The sequence below is a fragment of the Merops nubicus genome, unplaced genomic scaffold (genome assembly GCF_000691845.1).
Source record: "Merops nubicus isolate BGI_N331 unplaced genomic scaffold, ASM69184v1 scaffold30152, whole genome shotgun sequence".
In the NCBI taxonomy this organism is placed as follows: domain Eukaryota; kingdom Metazoa; phylum Chordata; class Aves; order Coraciiformes; family Meropidae; genus Merops; species Merops nubicus.
Genome location: NW_008596068.1, coordinates 5377 through 17982, shown reverse-complemented (window position 1 = coordinate 17982; position 12606 = coordinate 5377). Strand labels below are relative to the sequence as shown.

General features: G+C 39.8%; 1 protein-coding gene across 1 annotated transcript; it reads left to right on the top strand.

The window, feature by feature from the left end:
• Nucleotides 1–883: 883 nt before the first annotated feature.
• RRP1B (ribosomal RNA processing 1B) lies at nucleotides 884–12325 on the top strand (the record flags this gene model as incomplete). The annotated part of the gene is made up of 11 exons (XM_008936278.1): nucleotides 884–1013; nucleotides 2468–2532; nucleotides 3073–3236; nucleotides 3788–3882; nucleotides 4714–4811; nucleotides 5320–5339; nucleotides 5744–5884; nucleotides 6625–7358; nucleotides 10296–10442; nucleotides 11097–11163; nucleotides 12135–12325. Coding segments are annotated over 11 exons (1852 nt in total), but the record flags the coding sequence as incomplete, so codon positions are not given.
• Nucleotides 12326–12606: the final 281 nt, after the last annotated feature.

The window sequence follows — 12606 nt, the reverse complement described above, 5'->3', positions numbered from 1 at the left end:
GCCCCTTCGGTACCGGATTGTGACATTATCAAAATTGCAGGAGGTCCCACAGAACTCCAGGGAAGAAAGCGTGGAATACACAAAGAATCACTTTCCTGAAAGATAGCAAGGGTAGGCCTCAGGAAATAAAAGAAGAAAAATCTCAAGTGCAGCAGTGACAGGATGTCTCTTTGAGCTGTGTCACTCCAGCAGTGTTTGTTAGTAATCCAGAAGTCAGTAACTGAACAGAGCCATGGTCCCGTTTCTACACAGCTCAGTCATGTCTGGATTGAGCTATTGGGATGATAATTTTTTTTTTTATGCCTAGCTGAGCCCTTCATCTATTCTGCAGTATTTGTTTTGCTCTAAGGGACTGTGGATAATGTGCTTTAGCGAAGGCAGTGTCTGCACGGCTGAAATCAGTTTGAGAAGGATCCGTATTAAATTTGATCCTTGGGTGTGCACCAAAAGGAAAACTCTCTCATAAAATGGAAGGGTATGAGGTGTTGCCCATCAAGGATGGATGAATATGACAGCTGTGTCTTTGGAATGCCCTACTCAACTGGCAACCTCCTACCTGTCAATCATGTGACTTAATAAGCTTCAGTCCAAATTAAGGTGTGAATTTCAAAACGCTGATTTTCACTGTAGCAGTGTGCATTGAACAGATTGTCTGATGCTACAAAACCATCTAGACTGTAAGGAGTGCTCATTATGAGTGGATTTTTTTTTTTTAAAGTTTGCTTTAAGATATGAAAAATGGTCACTGGATTTATTTCTTATGAGTGTTGGATAGGCATCTTAAAGACCTGGTGAAGCTGAATGACTGGAGTTTTTTTTCAAAGCAAATGGAATGTGAGTGATTGAATATTAATATCTTGGGTGTTTTTTTGTCTTTTTTCAGTCTAATTGAACTAATCCTGCCACTACTAATGAAAGAAATTATGGACCCAGACAGCAATGCTCCTATTGGGATAAAGTTTCATTTTGTCGATATCTATCTGGATGAACTGGCAAAAGTTGGAGCAAAGGAGGTTAGAAAATACATTGTTATTTTCTTCACAATTGATGTTAACTGTAATAGAAATAATTTTTAGTTTATAGGTTTTAACATGTTGTTTTAAATGTAACATAACAACTTTGAAAAAGCCTGAAGAAAGTGACTTCTTATAATTTATGCTTTTAGTTTTGTTCGTGTCTTAGCGTAGATGGTGAGAACATAGCACTTTCTCTCAGGTTCCTGGGTGCTGGTACACTGCTCCAAACTGAGGTTGAAAAGTAGTGATAGAGAAGTTAGGCCACTCTCATTTGTTTCAACAGAAAGGACTGAACATCTTGTCCCTTATGCAAATGTGTTTACCAGTCTTTGCTTTTGCAAAAACTGACATAAATCCTGCTCTTGGCTGATTGTATAACACCTAAATAGAGGTAAAAAGTGAGCCCTCAGAGTTTTCTGATGGTCACTTATTGTCAGCATCAAACTTTGTTGGGTGCACATTGAGCAACTTACCCTCTACATCCAGTTGTTCATTTTGCTGATGACATCAATCTCTGCCCTGTGTATATTGATGTCTCAGTTGCCTTTAGTTTTGGTAGATGTTACAGTGATGCAGAGTTTTGCAGCAACTGGAAGCCTCTTGCTGCAGCTGTCACTGCTGAACTTCTTCCAAAAAGGAGTCTTATCTCCTGTTACTCCACTAGGGTGAGCTGACCATCACCATCCATGATTGGTTCCAGGCTTCTGTTCATTCTTTTCTGTTTCTGGCATCTCTCGTTTCTGGCATTTGATACATCTCCTTGCAATGGGTGAAGCTGTTAGCAATTTTCCATTTGTATCCTTTGCAGACCGCACTGAAAGCAATCCCGCCTGCAGCTTTTCTGGTTCTGCTTTGTGGAGTGTGAGAGAGATGTCTGCATAAGAGAAGTGCCTGCACTTGGAGCCCAAAATAAATTCTGCAGCTCCACAGACATAAACCTGTGGCTAAGGCACTCACAGGAAGCATGGGGAAGTAATCCCCTAGGCTATTTGAAATGACAGCTGATGCTCATAAATTGAATTTAAGGAATGATTTTTATCTTTAGTACTACTGTAGCTGACAATGTTTTGGTCCAAGCAGTCCAGTTAAGAGAAACCCAGATATTTTTCATATGTGCTACAGACCTTCTTTGTGAAAGTGCACAAAATTTTCTACATGTAAAATAAGAAGCTTTGCTATATTTCTGTAGTCAGATTAAAGTCTGTAAAGCAGTCAACATTTTTATGTTTCCAGAGACTATCTGGAAGTTAGTGGTAGCAGTGGTAACAGAAACTCACTGAACACAGAATCCTGAAAACAGAAATCAGAATACTCCTGTCATTTGGAATTAGATATTATGCTGAAAGACTTTAACTTCTTGAAGAAGATCCCCCTGCACAAAATATTCAAAGAATTTGTGTGCACACATAAAATATTTCCTGTACTCATTTTTTTTCTTTCTAATCATACAGCTTACAGCAGACCAGAATCTCAAGTTCATTGAACCTTTCTGCAAAATTGCTGCCAAATCAAAGGAGTAAGTTTAATGAAAAGATAAATATTTTTTTAAGAATTAAGAAACTCTGCATATACCATTCCAAATGGTAATAAACAGATTGAAGCAGAGTCACAGTATAACTTCAAAATGTGGAGAAAGAAGGATATTTTACTAACAATGTGCACAGTCATTTGAAAATAACTTATGTTTATCAAAGCAATATATCATCTTCATGGATTTATATGAACTATATCAACGTCTGTTGGCTGGTTTTGTCTGGTTATTTCTTTAAATGCACAGAACAGCTGAGGTGGTTTGGTACTTTGTTGCAGTGTAATATAGTGCAGTATATGAACAGTGAAATTTAAGAAAGGAACATTGGCAGGACACTGTTAGAATTAAAGGACTTCAGTTTAGGAAATAACAGGTTCAGTTTCCTCATCTGGAGAGCTAGATGCTGTTCCACTTCTTTCTTAGCCATTTTCCCCAAGTTGGTCAAATTTACATTTTTTAATGTGAGAGGTAAAGGTGTATATGCTTCTGCCTTTCAACTCTCATCTCTGCTGTCTTGTAATGCAGTCGACGTGTGCTGCATGCTGTGGCCACTGGTATCTTTGAGTTAATTGTGGATCAGTCTCCCTATGCCATTGAGGACCTAATGGCAGAACTGGGTAACAACAGTGATGAAGAGGATGGGTCTGAAGAAGACAAACAGAAAAATAAAGAAGTGCTTAAAACCAAAGGTGAGGAGGAAGTTCTAAATGGCCTTGGTGATATCTGCTAGGATTTCAAAATCTCTTACTTAAAAATACATTTCTGCTCTGAACTAGTCAAACACACGTTCAGAGTTATGTAAGGATAATTGTGATTTCCTATTTGCCCTTCACTGTCCTTAAAGAAAGCAGCTCTAAAAGAATATGTCACAAACATCAGTGTTCTCTATAAAACCAGGCAGTATCAGCTTCCTGCAGTGGTGCTAGATGATAACCCAGTCTGGCTTTTGGCTTTTTGATGTTCCTACCATTTTTGAAGAAGGTCAGGTTTTGGCAACTTTAAATTTAAAATAAACAAACTAGCAAGAAAATTTTAAATCCAGATATACACTGTTACAGTTTTTTAAAAGGCACTCAGATAATGCCACAGTTTTGTATTGCATAATGGTGGCATAAAGTGGTTAAATCAGTTCAGACTCACAAGATGGCATGAAGAAAAATGCATGTGATCTGTCTGCGTAGTGTGTGATATCATGGTTTTCACAAACTAGATGTTACTATTCAGTGTTTTTTTATAATAGCAGACAGATGCTTGTCAAGAAAATCAGCACACAGCTCTGAAAAAACAGAGGATGTTAATGAAAATGCTGATGACGGTATCGGGACTGTTCTTCAGGTTTGTGTTTTGTTTGCCCTGTTGCTGATACTACCCCTCTGTTTTCTGTTTTCGCCATCCCTTTCACATAGTGCAGAAGTAAGGGTTAATTGGATAAACATGTTACAAAATTTTCATCTCCTCCTGCTTTAATGTAAGGTGGTATTCATGTAATGTGTGCTCTGTGAGCAGTTTATAAGAAAAGAAATCTATGTTGAAATTCTGAGTTCTTTGCTCTTTCCCATATATTCTTTTTTCTGTTCCTCTCTTCCTGTTTGGAGAGTACAAAACTTTATGGTAAAAGCCAAGTCACTGTGGGTGGTGAGTCGTTGGCCTAAGTTTCACTGACAAAAAGAGCAAACGTAATGGATGATGGGATACCTAGGAGAGACATGTAATATGTTGCCATTTGGGTTTTTTTAGACCCACTTCCAGTGCAGTTTAGTGTTTTTGACAGATTCCACCCATCAAACACCCATATAGGTACATAACCTTCATGCATCTGTGGTTTTTAAGCAAGAATTAGGACATGACACACTTTAAATCTGATATTTAGCTAAGTATTTGTGGGAGTTCTGAAGATGGTTGTCTCCTCTCTTGAGGAGGAAGGTTAGGAATGTTTGCGAAGGTGACACTGAGTTCAGCTGTGCGGTGAACGAAGCAACCATCTGCAAAAGTCAGTGTACATGTGTGAAGGGGTGTCTTTTGCAACAGAGAAAAAATACCCTGGGTTTAAAGGAAGTGGATGTTTAAAGGAAGTGGATGGTACTTGAAGTGTTGATAACATGAGTCACATTGGGTTATCTTGCATGAATAAACTAAGAAAAGCTGTTTCATACTTTCCTCCAACAGTTTGATTATAAGGCTGTTGCCGACAAACTCTTTCAATTTGCAAGCAAGCAAAACACACCTTCCTTCAACAGAAAGCGTCTGTACAAGCTGGTCAAAAAGTGAGTTCTGTCGAAATACGCCTTGCATGTGCTGCCTTGTCCTAAACAACTCGTACTTTGCTTTGTCCCCACCCTTGCTTGTCCTGGTGACAGTGTCCTGGGAGCAGGCCAGTCTCACAGCCCTGGATAACACGCATAAGGTGCCTGATGCCTGGGCTGCTGTTCACACTGGTACTAGACAGCTGCAGCGAGCTGTGGTGTATCTACTCCGGGCTGATTTGTACTGCATGATGTGACACCAGATTGTATGTGATGCAAGTTACAGCTGAGGGAGAAGTGTTAAGTTGTTGTTTTCCTAATACTTCCAGTTATTTGGTTTGAGTTTTCGAATTTCTGAGATAGAGCTCTTCTGGAATGATCTCTTTGTAACTTCCTGTGCAAAATCTGTTGTTCCTGTTTTGACTGAACCATAGTAAGTGCAGTGACACTATGCTGCTAGTGTTATTATCAATACTAAACCAGTAATACTGTTTTATTTTTGCTTCTCTCCATTCGTCCCCACCTCCAGGTTCCAGGACTTAGCAGAAGGTAAGAACTGAGGAGCATAAAGAGGCAGTAGTTTCTTTCCGTTAAAGGATATATAATGCTTCTGTACAGTGTGTATTGCAAATCTTTTTTTTTTCTTTTTTTTTTCAAAGATGTATTTCAAGAATACTGCTTGGGGGGGGTTGTGCTATTTTTTTTAAACTCATTAAGACAACATTACACATTTTTGGTGAGAATACCAAATCCCCTTCACAATTTGAGCAGCCCTGTATTTTGTCCTTAAATGAAAGATTATTATTTTTACTAAAATAGGAGTCACTCGTGTGATTTTCTTTCGGGTTGAGTGGAGAAGAAAGGAGTTGATTTTATTTCTGTGGGAATTATGCTGTAAATGGACGGCATAACTTCAGTTAGTTTTCAGGTACCTTATTCTTCCTCCTCAACAGGAATCTTCCCCAATGATCTTCCGGAAGATGTTTCTACAGATGATGATGATGATGATGATGAATTTAGCAGGAGAAGGAGAAAGAAAAAAGCTGTCAAGCCTTGGGAGAAAAACACTTTGGAAAAAGTAAAAGGTAAGGCAAGATCAACCCTTGGAAGAGACAATCCACAGTCACGTCTATAATTTGGCAAAGTATCAGATACAGGCTGTTCTGAAGAAGGCAAACATGTTGTTCAGGATGTGCTGATTTGTATCATGTTGCAATGAAGATGAAATGTGAAATTGAGGTCTCTTTGAAAGTGGTGGGAATTTTGTTAGCAATTTTGAGGCAAGCATAACTGGAAGCAGTTGTTTGTATTGCTCCAATGAGTAGTTCCATTTGCCATACAAAACCAGAAATAGGTCAGCCTTCTTAAAGAAGGATAACTGTTAGAATATAGGAATTTGGGGGTGTTTCTGGAAAGGTGACGAGTTACTGAGAATGACATCCACATATTTCTAGCATCATGGCTTATATTGATGTGGGTCAGCTCAGTTATACCCAAAAATATTTCACTGAACTCCTGAGTTGCCCTTCTGATGGGCTTAACAGATGGGTAATAACTTTTTCTAGCAATATTGCTATACAAAATAGGGTTGCCACAGGGAATGGTTTAGATGGTAGCTGTGACAAGGCAAGATCAGCAAAATATTAATTAGGCCAGGCATCAGAGGAATGCAGTCCCCTGACCAGCTGTAACAGTAACACTTGCACTGGCTGATAGCAGGAAAATGGTATGCCTATTTTAAAAGAAAATTAAAACTTGAGTAGAATTCGGTTATTGCAAGTATTGTTCTGTTTCACATCTGTGTTATGTGGTATTCTTTTTGGGGTGGATTTAGAAGACGAGGAAGACCTGTCAAATGTGACAGAGGCATCAGCTCGCCAGAAGACAAGGAAAAAAAGAAAGAAGAGGGACAGCCAAAGTGGTGATCCTGGAACAGCTGATGGAAATTGTGAGAAGGGAATAGCTGCAACATCTGTATCTAATGTTTTTAGCCAGGGAGAGGTGCCAGAAAATAACAAGGAAAGAAAGAAAAAGAAATTGCTAGTAAATGAGACCACAAATGTCGCAACTGACACCAGAGAAAATAACAGTATCTCTATGCAGAACAGTCCAACTGACACACAGCAAAGTAAAAAGAGTCAGCTGAAGAAAATTAAGCCAAAAGTGCAAAATATTCCTGTAAAATCAGCATGTCAGTATGGACCAGCTAATGCCAGTGAGGCACAGGATGTCAGCCAGTCTGTCACACCTTTAACTCCTACCGTTGTGAAAAAGAGAAAGAAAGCAGGGGCTGTCTTGGTGAGTGGGGATACCCTTTTGCATCAAGCTGACATGAAATCCAACAAGGAGGGCTTGCTGGGGACACTGTCAGGAGAAGCAAATTCTGGATCTGTGCCCACAAGAAGGGTCAAATTGAAGACAAAGACAAAGATGGTTGGTTTGGAAGGGATGAAAGTCTCCAGCCAGAAAGCAGCAACCTTGAAAAAGAAGAGGAAAGTAAAAGAGGTACTAAACTCTGTTGAAGCCAAAGGAATTCTGGAGACTGCGTGCAAGAAAAGCAGGAAGGTGGTATGTATATCTCATTCTTTCTCTGCCCTCATGAACTGCCAGACTCGTTTTCAAATCTGGCTTTAGCTTTATGAGTGTGGGGCTTCATGGGCAAGCTGCATGCTGATGTCGTCATGCACTGTCACCAAAAAAAGAACCTAGTTACCCAGAAATCCACACCTACCACCACAGTCTTTTGTCCTCCTGTGCAACAACACGAAAGCCTGCGTCAGCTACACGACTGAAAACTCAGCTAGCTGAAACTTGGGTTGTTAGAGTATGGGGTTGACCTTTTTTTTTCTTCTTTTTTTTTTTTTTTTTCATTTTGGTCCTTGGGTTAATTATCCTTTTGCATTGAGTCTCTGGTTGAGCTTACAGCAGGTTCACAGAGGACATATTTGGACAAAAGGATGAGAATGGGAAGGTGGAGCATCCCTTTTCCAGCAGCACACACTTAGATTAGTATAAGCTCCTTGTGAAATTGTCCACAGAAATTCCAAATGTTGCTTCTTTTGCTACCTCATCTCTCCATTCTAAACAAATTGTTAGCACTCTAAGGAGAAAGTATTTGGGGCAAGAGTGAACAGAGAATATAACACCGTGCCCTTTGATGTCATCAATGGCTGTATGTTCACATTTCTGAATGGTCCAGTTTCTTTTAAAGACAATATAGTGTGGGGTTTTTTTGCTAGGAAGTCTTGACTAGAGTCTTCTTTAAAAACCTGTCTTGCCATGTAGGAACAAGCTTCGTATTTTTCCCCCTTTAACTCCCACCCCTATTTTCTTCTCAGCAATAAGTAGAATAGGATTGATTTTGCTCAGTGATTTGAGAGACAAGAAGCATTTTGCAGTGTATATTTTTGGTAGCATGGCTAAGAGAGAGTGCGGGGGTTCTTCTCTCTCCTGCCATTGAAATTCTTTTCACTGCTCATTTCCTGTACATATATTCAGCCTAACACATTTAGGGGTTCAGTTATATTTCTGGAAGTCTTCATGACAGTCTCACTTTTATGAATTTTCTTTCCACCAAGCATAAATGAAATACAAAACAATTCCATCTTCCTTTGAGTAAAATGTGCATGTTAGTAACCTATTGGCTCACCTCTGTTTGACTTAAGTTTATAACTGTGTGATTAGTTAAGTGTAGTGGAGCCTCATATATGAACATGATACAACCATTCAGTCTTTCAAGGGAGAAGAAATGCATTTTGAAACATTGCTTAAGTAGTATTAAAATAGCTTTGACATTTTTTGGTTTTTGATATTCAAGTACTGAGAGGAAAGAACCATAACATTTCTCTCCCCACTATCCAAACTGCATTTTTGTTACCAAAGGGCTTCCCAAGTGGAACCTTTTGGCTCCGTCTCCTGTTCCCTAAATATTTCATGTTGCATACATCAACATACAACTTTCTCTATAAAAGGTTAGTTTCTAAGAAAATCTCATTATAACACCCCCATCTCTATTTGTGAAACTTGCTGTGACTGACTAACAGGTTTGAAGACCTGCAATAGATTCAGGATGAAATACCTGGAAGCTTCATGGAAATTAGTTGTTGGCAGAAATTAACATAGCCACTGAGGAAAAAGGCAGCAGCGTGACCTCAGTGCTTGTCTGTTGGCTGTTGGTCTGACCCTGGCCAGTCACTGCATGGGATAACAGGCCACTCTTCCCATGTGTAATTCCAAAGAAACTACAGCATTTGCTGTTTCTTGCCCAATCCAGGTGGATGTGTGTATATGTGTGTATTGGCTGGGAGTAGGGGGACAGAGACAAGGAGAGAAACAGCAGAGTTGAGTCAGGAGGAGAATGAGTTTTGGTATAAGAAAGAAGAGAGCAGGGTAAAGCTAAAATGCTGGAATGTGGAAGAAATTAGGCTTTGGTAATTTTTTGCCGTTACTTGAGAAATGTTTTATTTCCTGGTTTTAGTTATGTAATACTGTTCTTGTGCCCAGATTTCATGAGGAACGTTTTTTGATTCTTGATTTCAAAGATAACGCACACCTCCAAAGAACTGGCTTCAAATTGCAAGAGGGAGGAGAAGGGGGAAAACTGGACAAGATCAGCATTACATCACAGTTGTCTCTAGAACTGAGAAAGCTAAAAGACTTTATACTTTTTTTACTTTGCTTAAAGCAGAAGTGATTTTTCAATTTGAAAGAGGCTATTTCACCTTGGGCATTTTCTGCAGCACAGCTTTGAACAGCTTTTGGAATTTCACATCTGTAGGTCCACAGGTATCTGGGGCCCATAGACAACAAGTTGGAAAGCTCTGGGGTCATGCGCTTCACACGTGACACTGACAGGACAGTTCCTAAGAATTGCTTTTTGCTAGAGAGAAGCACTGTTTTAAATGGCAGTCCTTGGTATGAATTTGAGGCAGCAAACTAGCAGCAATACATGATAGCAGGATATCTGAGGGTACAGACAGACTTCATGCTCCACTTCCTTTTTTTTTTTTTTTTTTTGCCAAAGATTGCATCTTAGCCTGAAGCTAAGTTTGTTTGTTAGCTGCACATCCTATGCACCCAGAGGTACCACACAGGAGACTTTGGTTAAGGGCAACAAAGATAAAAAAAGTCAGCATTTGTGTGCAGGAAAGCTGGGACAATTGTAAGGCAGCCCCATGCATATGAAGAAAAAAAAACGTTTCTTTGCACTTTGAAAGACCAGGCAAATGTATGACGAGTTCTTCCTTCTTTGCTTTGCATTGGCCTTCCTATTTGTGCACAGAGCTTGCCTTAAACCTCTGTTTTCAGTCATGCTAACTGCAAAATTAACTCCTGAGAGTTAACCATGTTGGTTAGTTTATGTGAGTACTAACTAGCTCTCCCTCAGCTGTGGCAATACCTAGAGAAGCTGCGTGTAGTAAGCTCTGAGCACTAATCACTTTACTAGGTGCAGTTAACTACGATACTTTTGTACTGAGAACGTTTTTTCCTTTCTCTCCTTTATAGGAAAGCAGTGCTGCTCTAGCATCATTAAAGAAAAAGAAAGCAAAACCGGGAAGTGATTTTGTAAAATTTGAAAAATCAACTTTACCAAAGTCAGTATTCCTCAGGAAAGCCAGGAGCGCCATCTCTTCTTCCAGGGCATCCATGCAGGTAACGTGTTTCTGCAGGTGGCAGCTGAGTCAGGGCATGGGTCTCTTCCCAAACTACCTGCTCCAGACAGTCATATATGGCTTTAGAGTTTCAGAAAATTAGTTGTAGGCATCATTAAAATCTCTTCTTCATCCCTGCCCCCTCCCCAGCTCCCGCTCTCAAAAATACCTTGTTATTGAAAGAACAGCATTCTGAACCTCCTCATTTTGCAAGAAAGCAAAAGCATAAATTGATTTTCAGCCTTGCTAAGGGACTTTGAGCCTCCGTTTCTTCCCATTTGTCAAGGGTGGAAACAGTACGGGGCTTCTAAACATTTTTAACATACTATATCTTTCCAAGCCCTCTTTGCACTTTTGAGGGCTGAGTGCAGTGGGGCCAGTGTATTTAATACAAAGATATCTTCCTGTTTGTTGTTGAGATATGTAGTGATGTTAGGGAGAGTATGTGATTTCTCTAAAAATGAAATATGTTTGCTTTTGGCTAGAAAAAGAGTGCTGTCTTAGCAGGGGACAGTGCTAGAGGACTGGAAGAGTTCCAAATCAAATAAAGGGAACTAAGCTGCTCTGCATTGGTTTTGATGGGATGCAGGTAAAAGAACTTGTAGCATTGCTTCAGAAATCTTACTGCATTTCATGTCTTTATTTTGCTTTCTAGCTGAATAAGCTGCAGTCGTCCAGCTCCAAAAAAGTCACATTTGGCTTGAATAAAAACATGACTGCTGGTGAGTCCAATACGTGTGTGTCTCACACCCTCTCTTACATCCGAGGAAGGGGGAAGCCACACACACTCATAGGCACCTGTACTCTTCACCCCTCTAGAACAGGAGGGTTCTGATCCTTTTTTTGTCTCCATGTTTGTGTATAGTTTATAAACCATCCTCAAGTTCCTGTCCAGAGGACATGGTAAAGTTTAAGATGTTTGGCCCAATAGCTAGACTTGCGTGAGTCCAGGATGCTGTATTATACAGGCTGTATAATAGCAAAGTTTCCTTTTTCTTTTCCTTGGCTTCCTCTCATTTATTATTGGCAAAGAGTAGATAAATGTCAGTTCCCTTCTGGATCCTGCGGTTAAACAGACAGTGTTTTCCCTGTTAAACAAATCATAGAATGTTTTGGGCTGTGAAGGATCCTCTTGCTACATAGCATAGAAGTTTATTCCATGTATTCATTTAGCTGCTTTTTTCTTTTTCTGTCTGAAATGTGTTATAGCCCAAGTTCAAACAGAATATTGGGGTATGATATGTGTGTTTAAGTTAATGTAACACAGCTGCACAAAGCAAAGGAAAGTGGTTACCTGCCAGCAGAAGGGATAACCAGGAGTCTCTAGAACAGTGCTGTTTAACTGTGAGAATAGAGCTAGTTCTTATCCATCACCAAACAGAAGTGTGCTGTTGTTCAGGATAGCTGCATCACTTGTTTCTGAGAATTCCTGGTGGTCTGGGAAGCCATGGGGAGTGGTTCACAGCCGCCCTGGGGATTGCAGCAGACCCCATTCTCCAAGGGTCTCTGCTAAGAGATATGCTTCACCACTGTCTCTCCATTTTTTCCCAAAGCCTTAAGCTTCTGATCTGTAGTGATGGACTTTATGATTGAAGTCAGACTTCCAGGGTTGGACAATTCCACAACTGATGGACATGCCCAGTTATTCCAGGGGATGGTATTTCTTTTAACTTGCTTGCTTGTTTTTCAACAGAATTTAAAAAGAATGACAAAAGTATATTAGTGAGCCCAGAAGGACCCTCCCGTGTGGCTTTCAACCCTGAACAGAAGCCCCGTCATGGTGTGCTGAAGTCAGCCACAGGTACCCCAAAAGGAGAGCCTCAAGTGAAGAAATCATTCTCTGTATCAGCTAAGAAAAGACCAACTGCTATGGACTTCTTTTAAACCAACAGTCGTGGCCTACTTTTGTACAGGACATTTTGCTAACCTAGAATGTTCTCTGGAGGTATTTTAAACTTCCTTATTTTTTTAAGTTAATACGAATTGTATATACAAAATTCTGATTGTGACCTGGGACATCGCTATCTTGACACCACTTCAGCTGTATCTTGAAATACTTATCTTGTCTATTTACAGAAAAGCAACAAAATCCAATCTCTGCTCATGTTTGGTATACAAAAAGTATGGTCTTTCCCCATGTCATTCCTGAGAGGCTTGTTCATTTA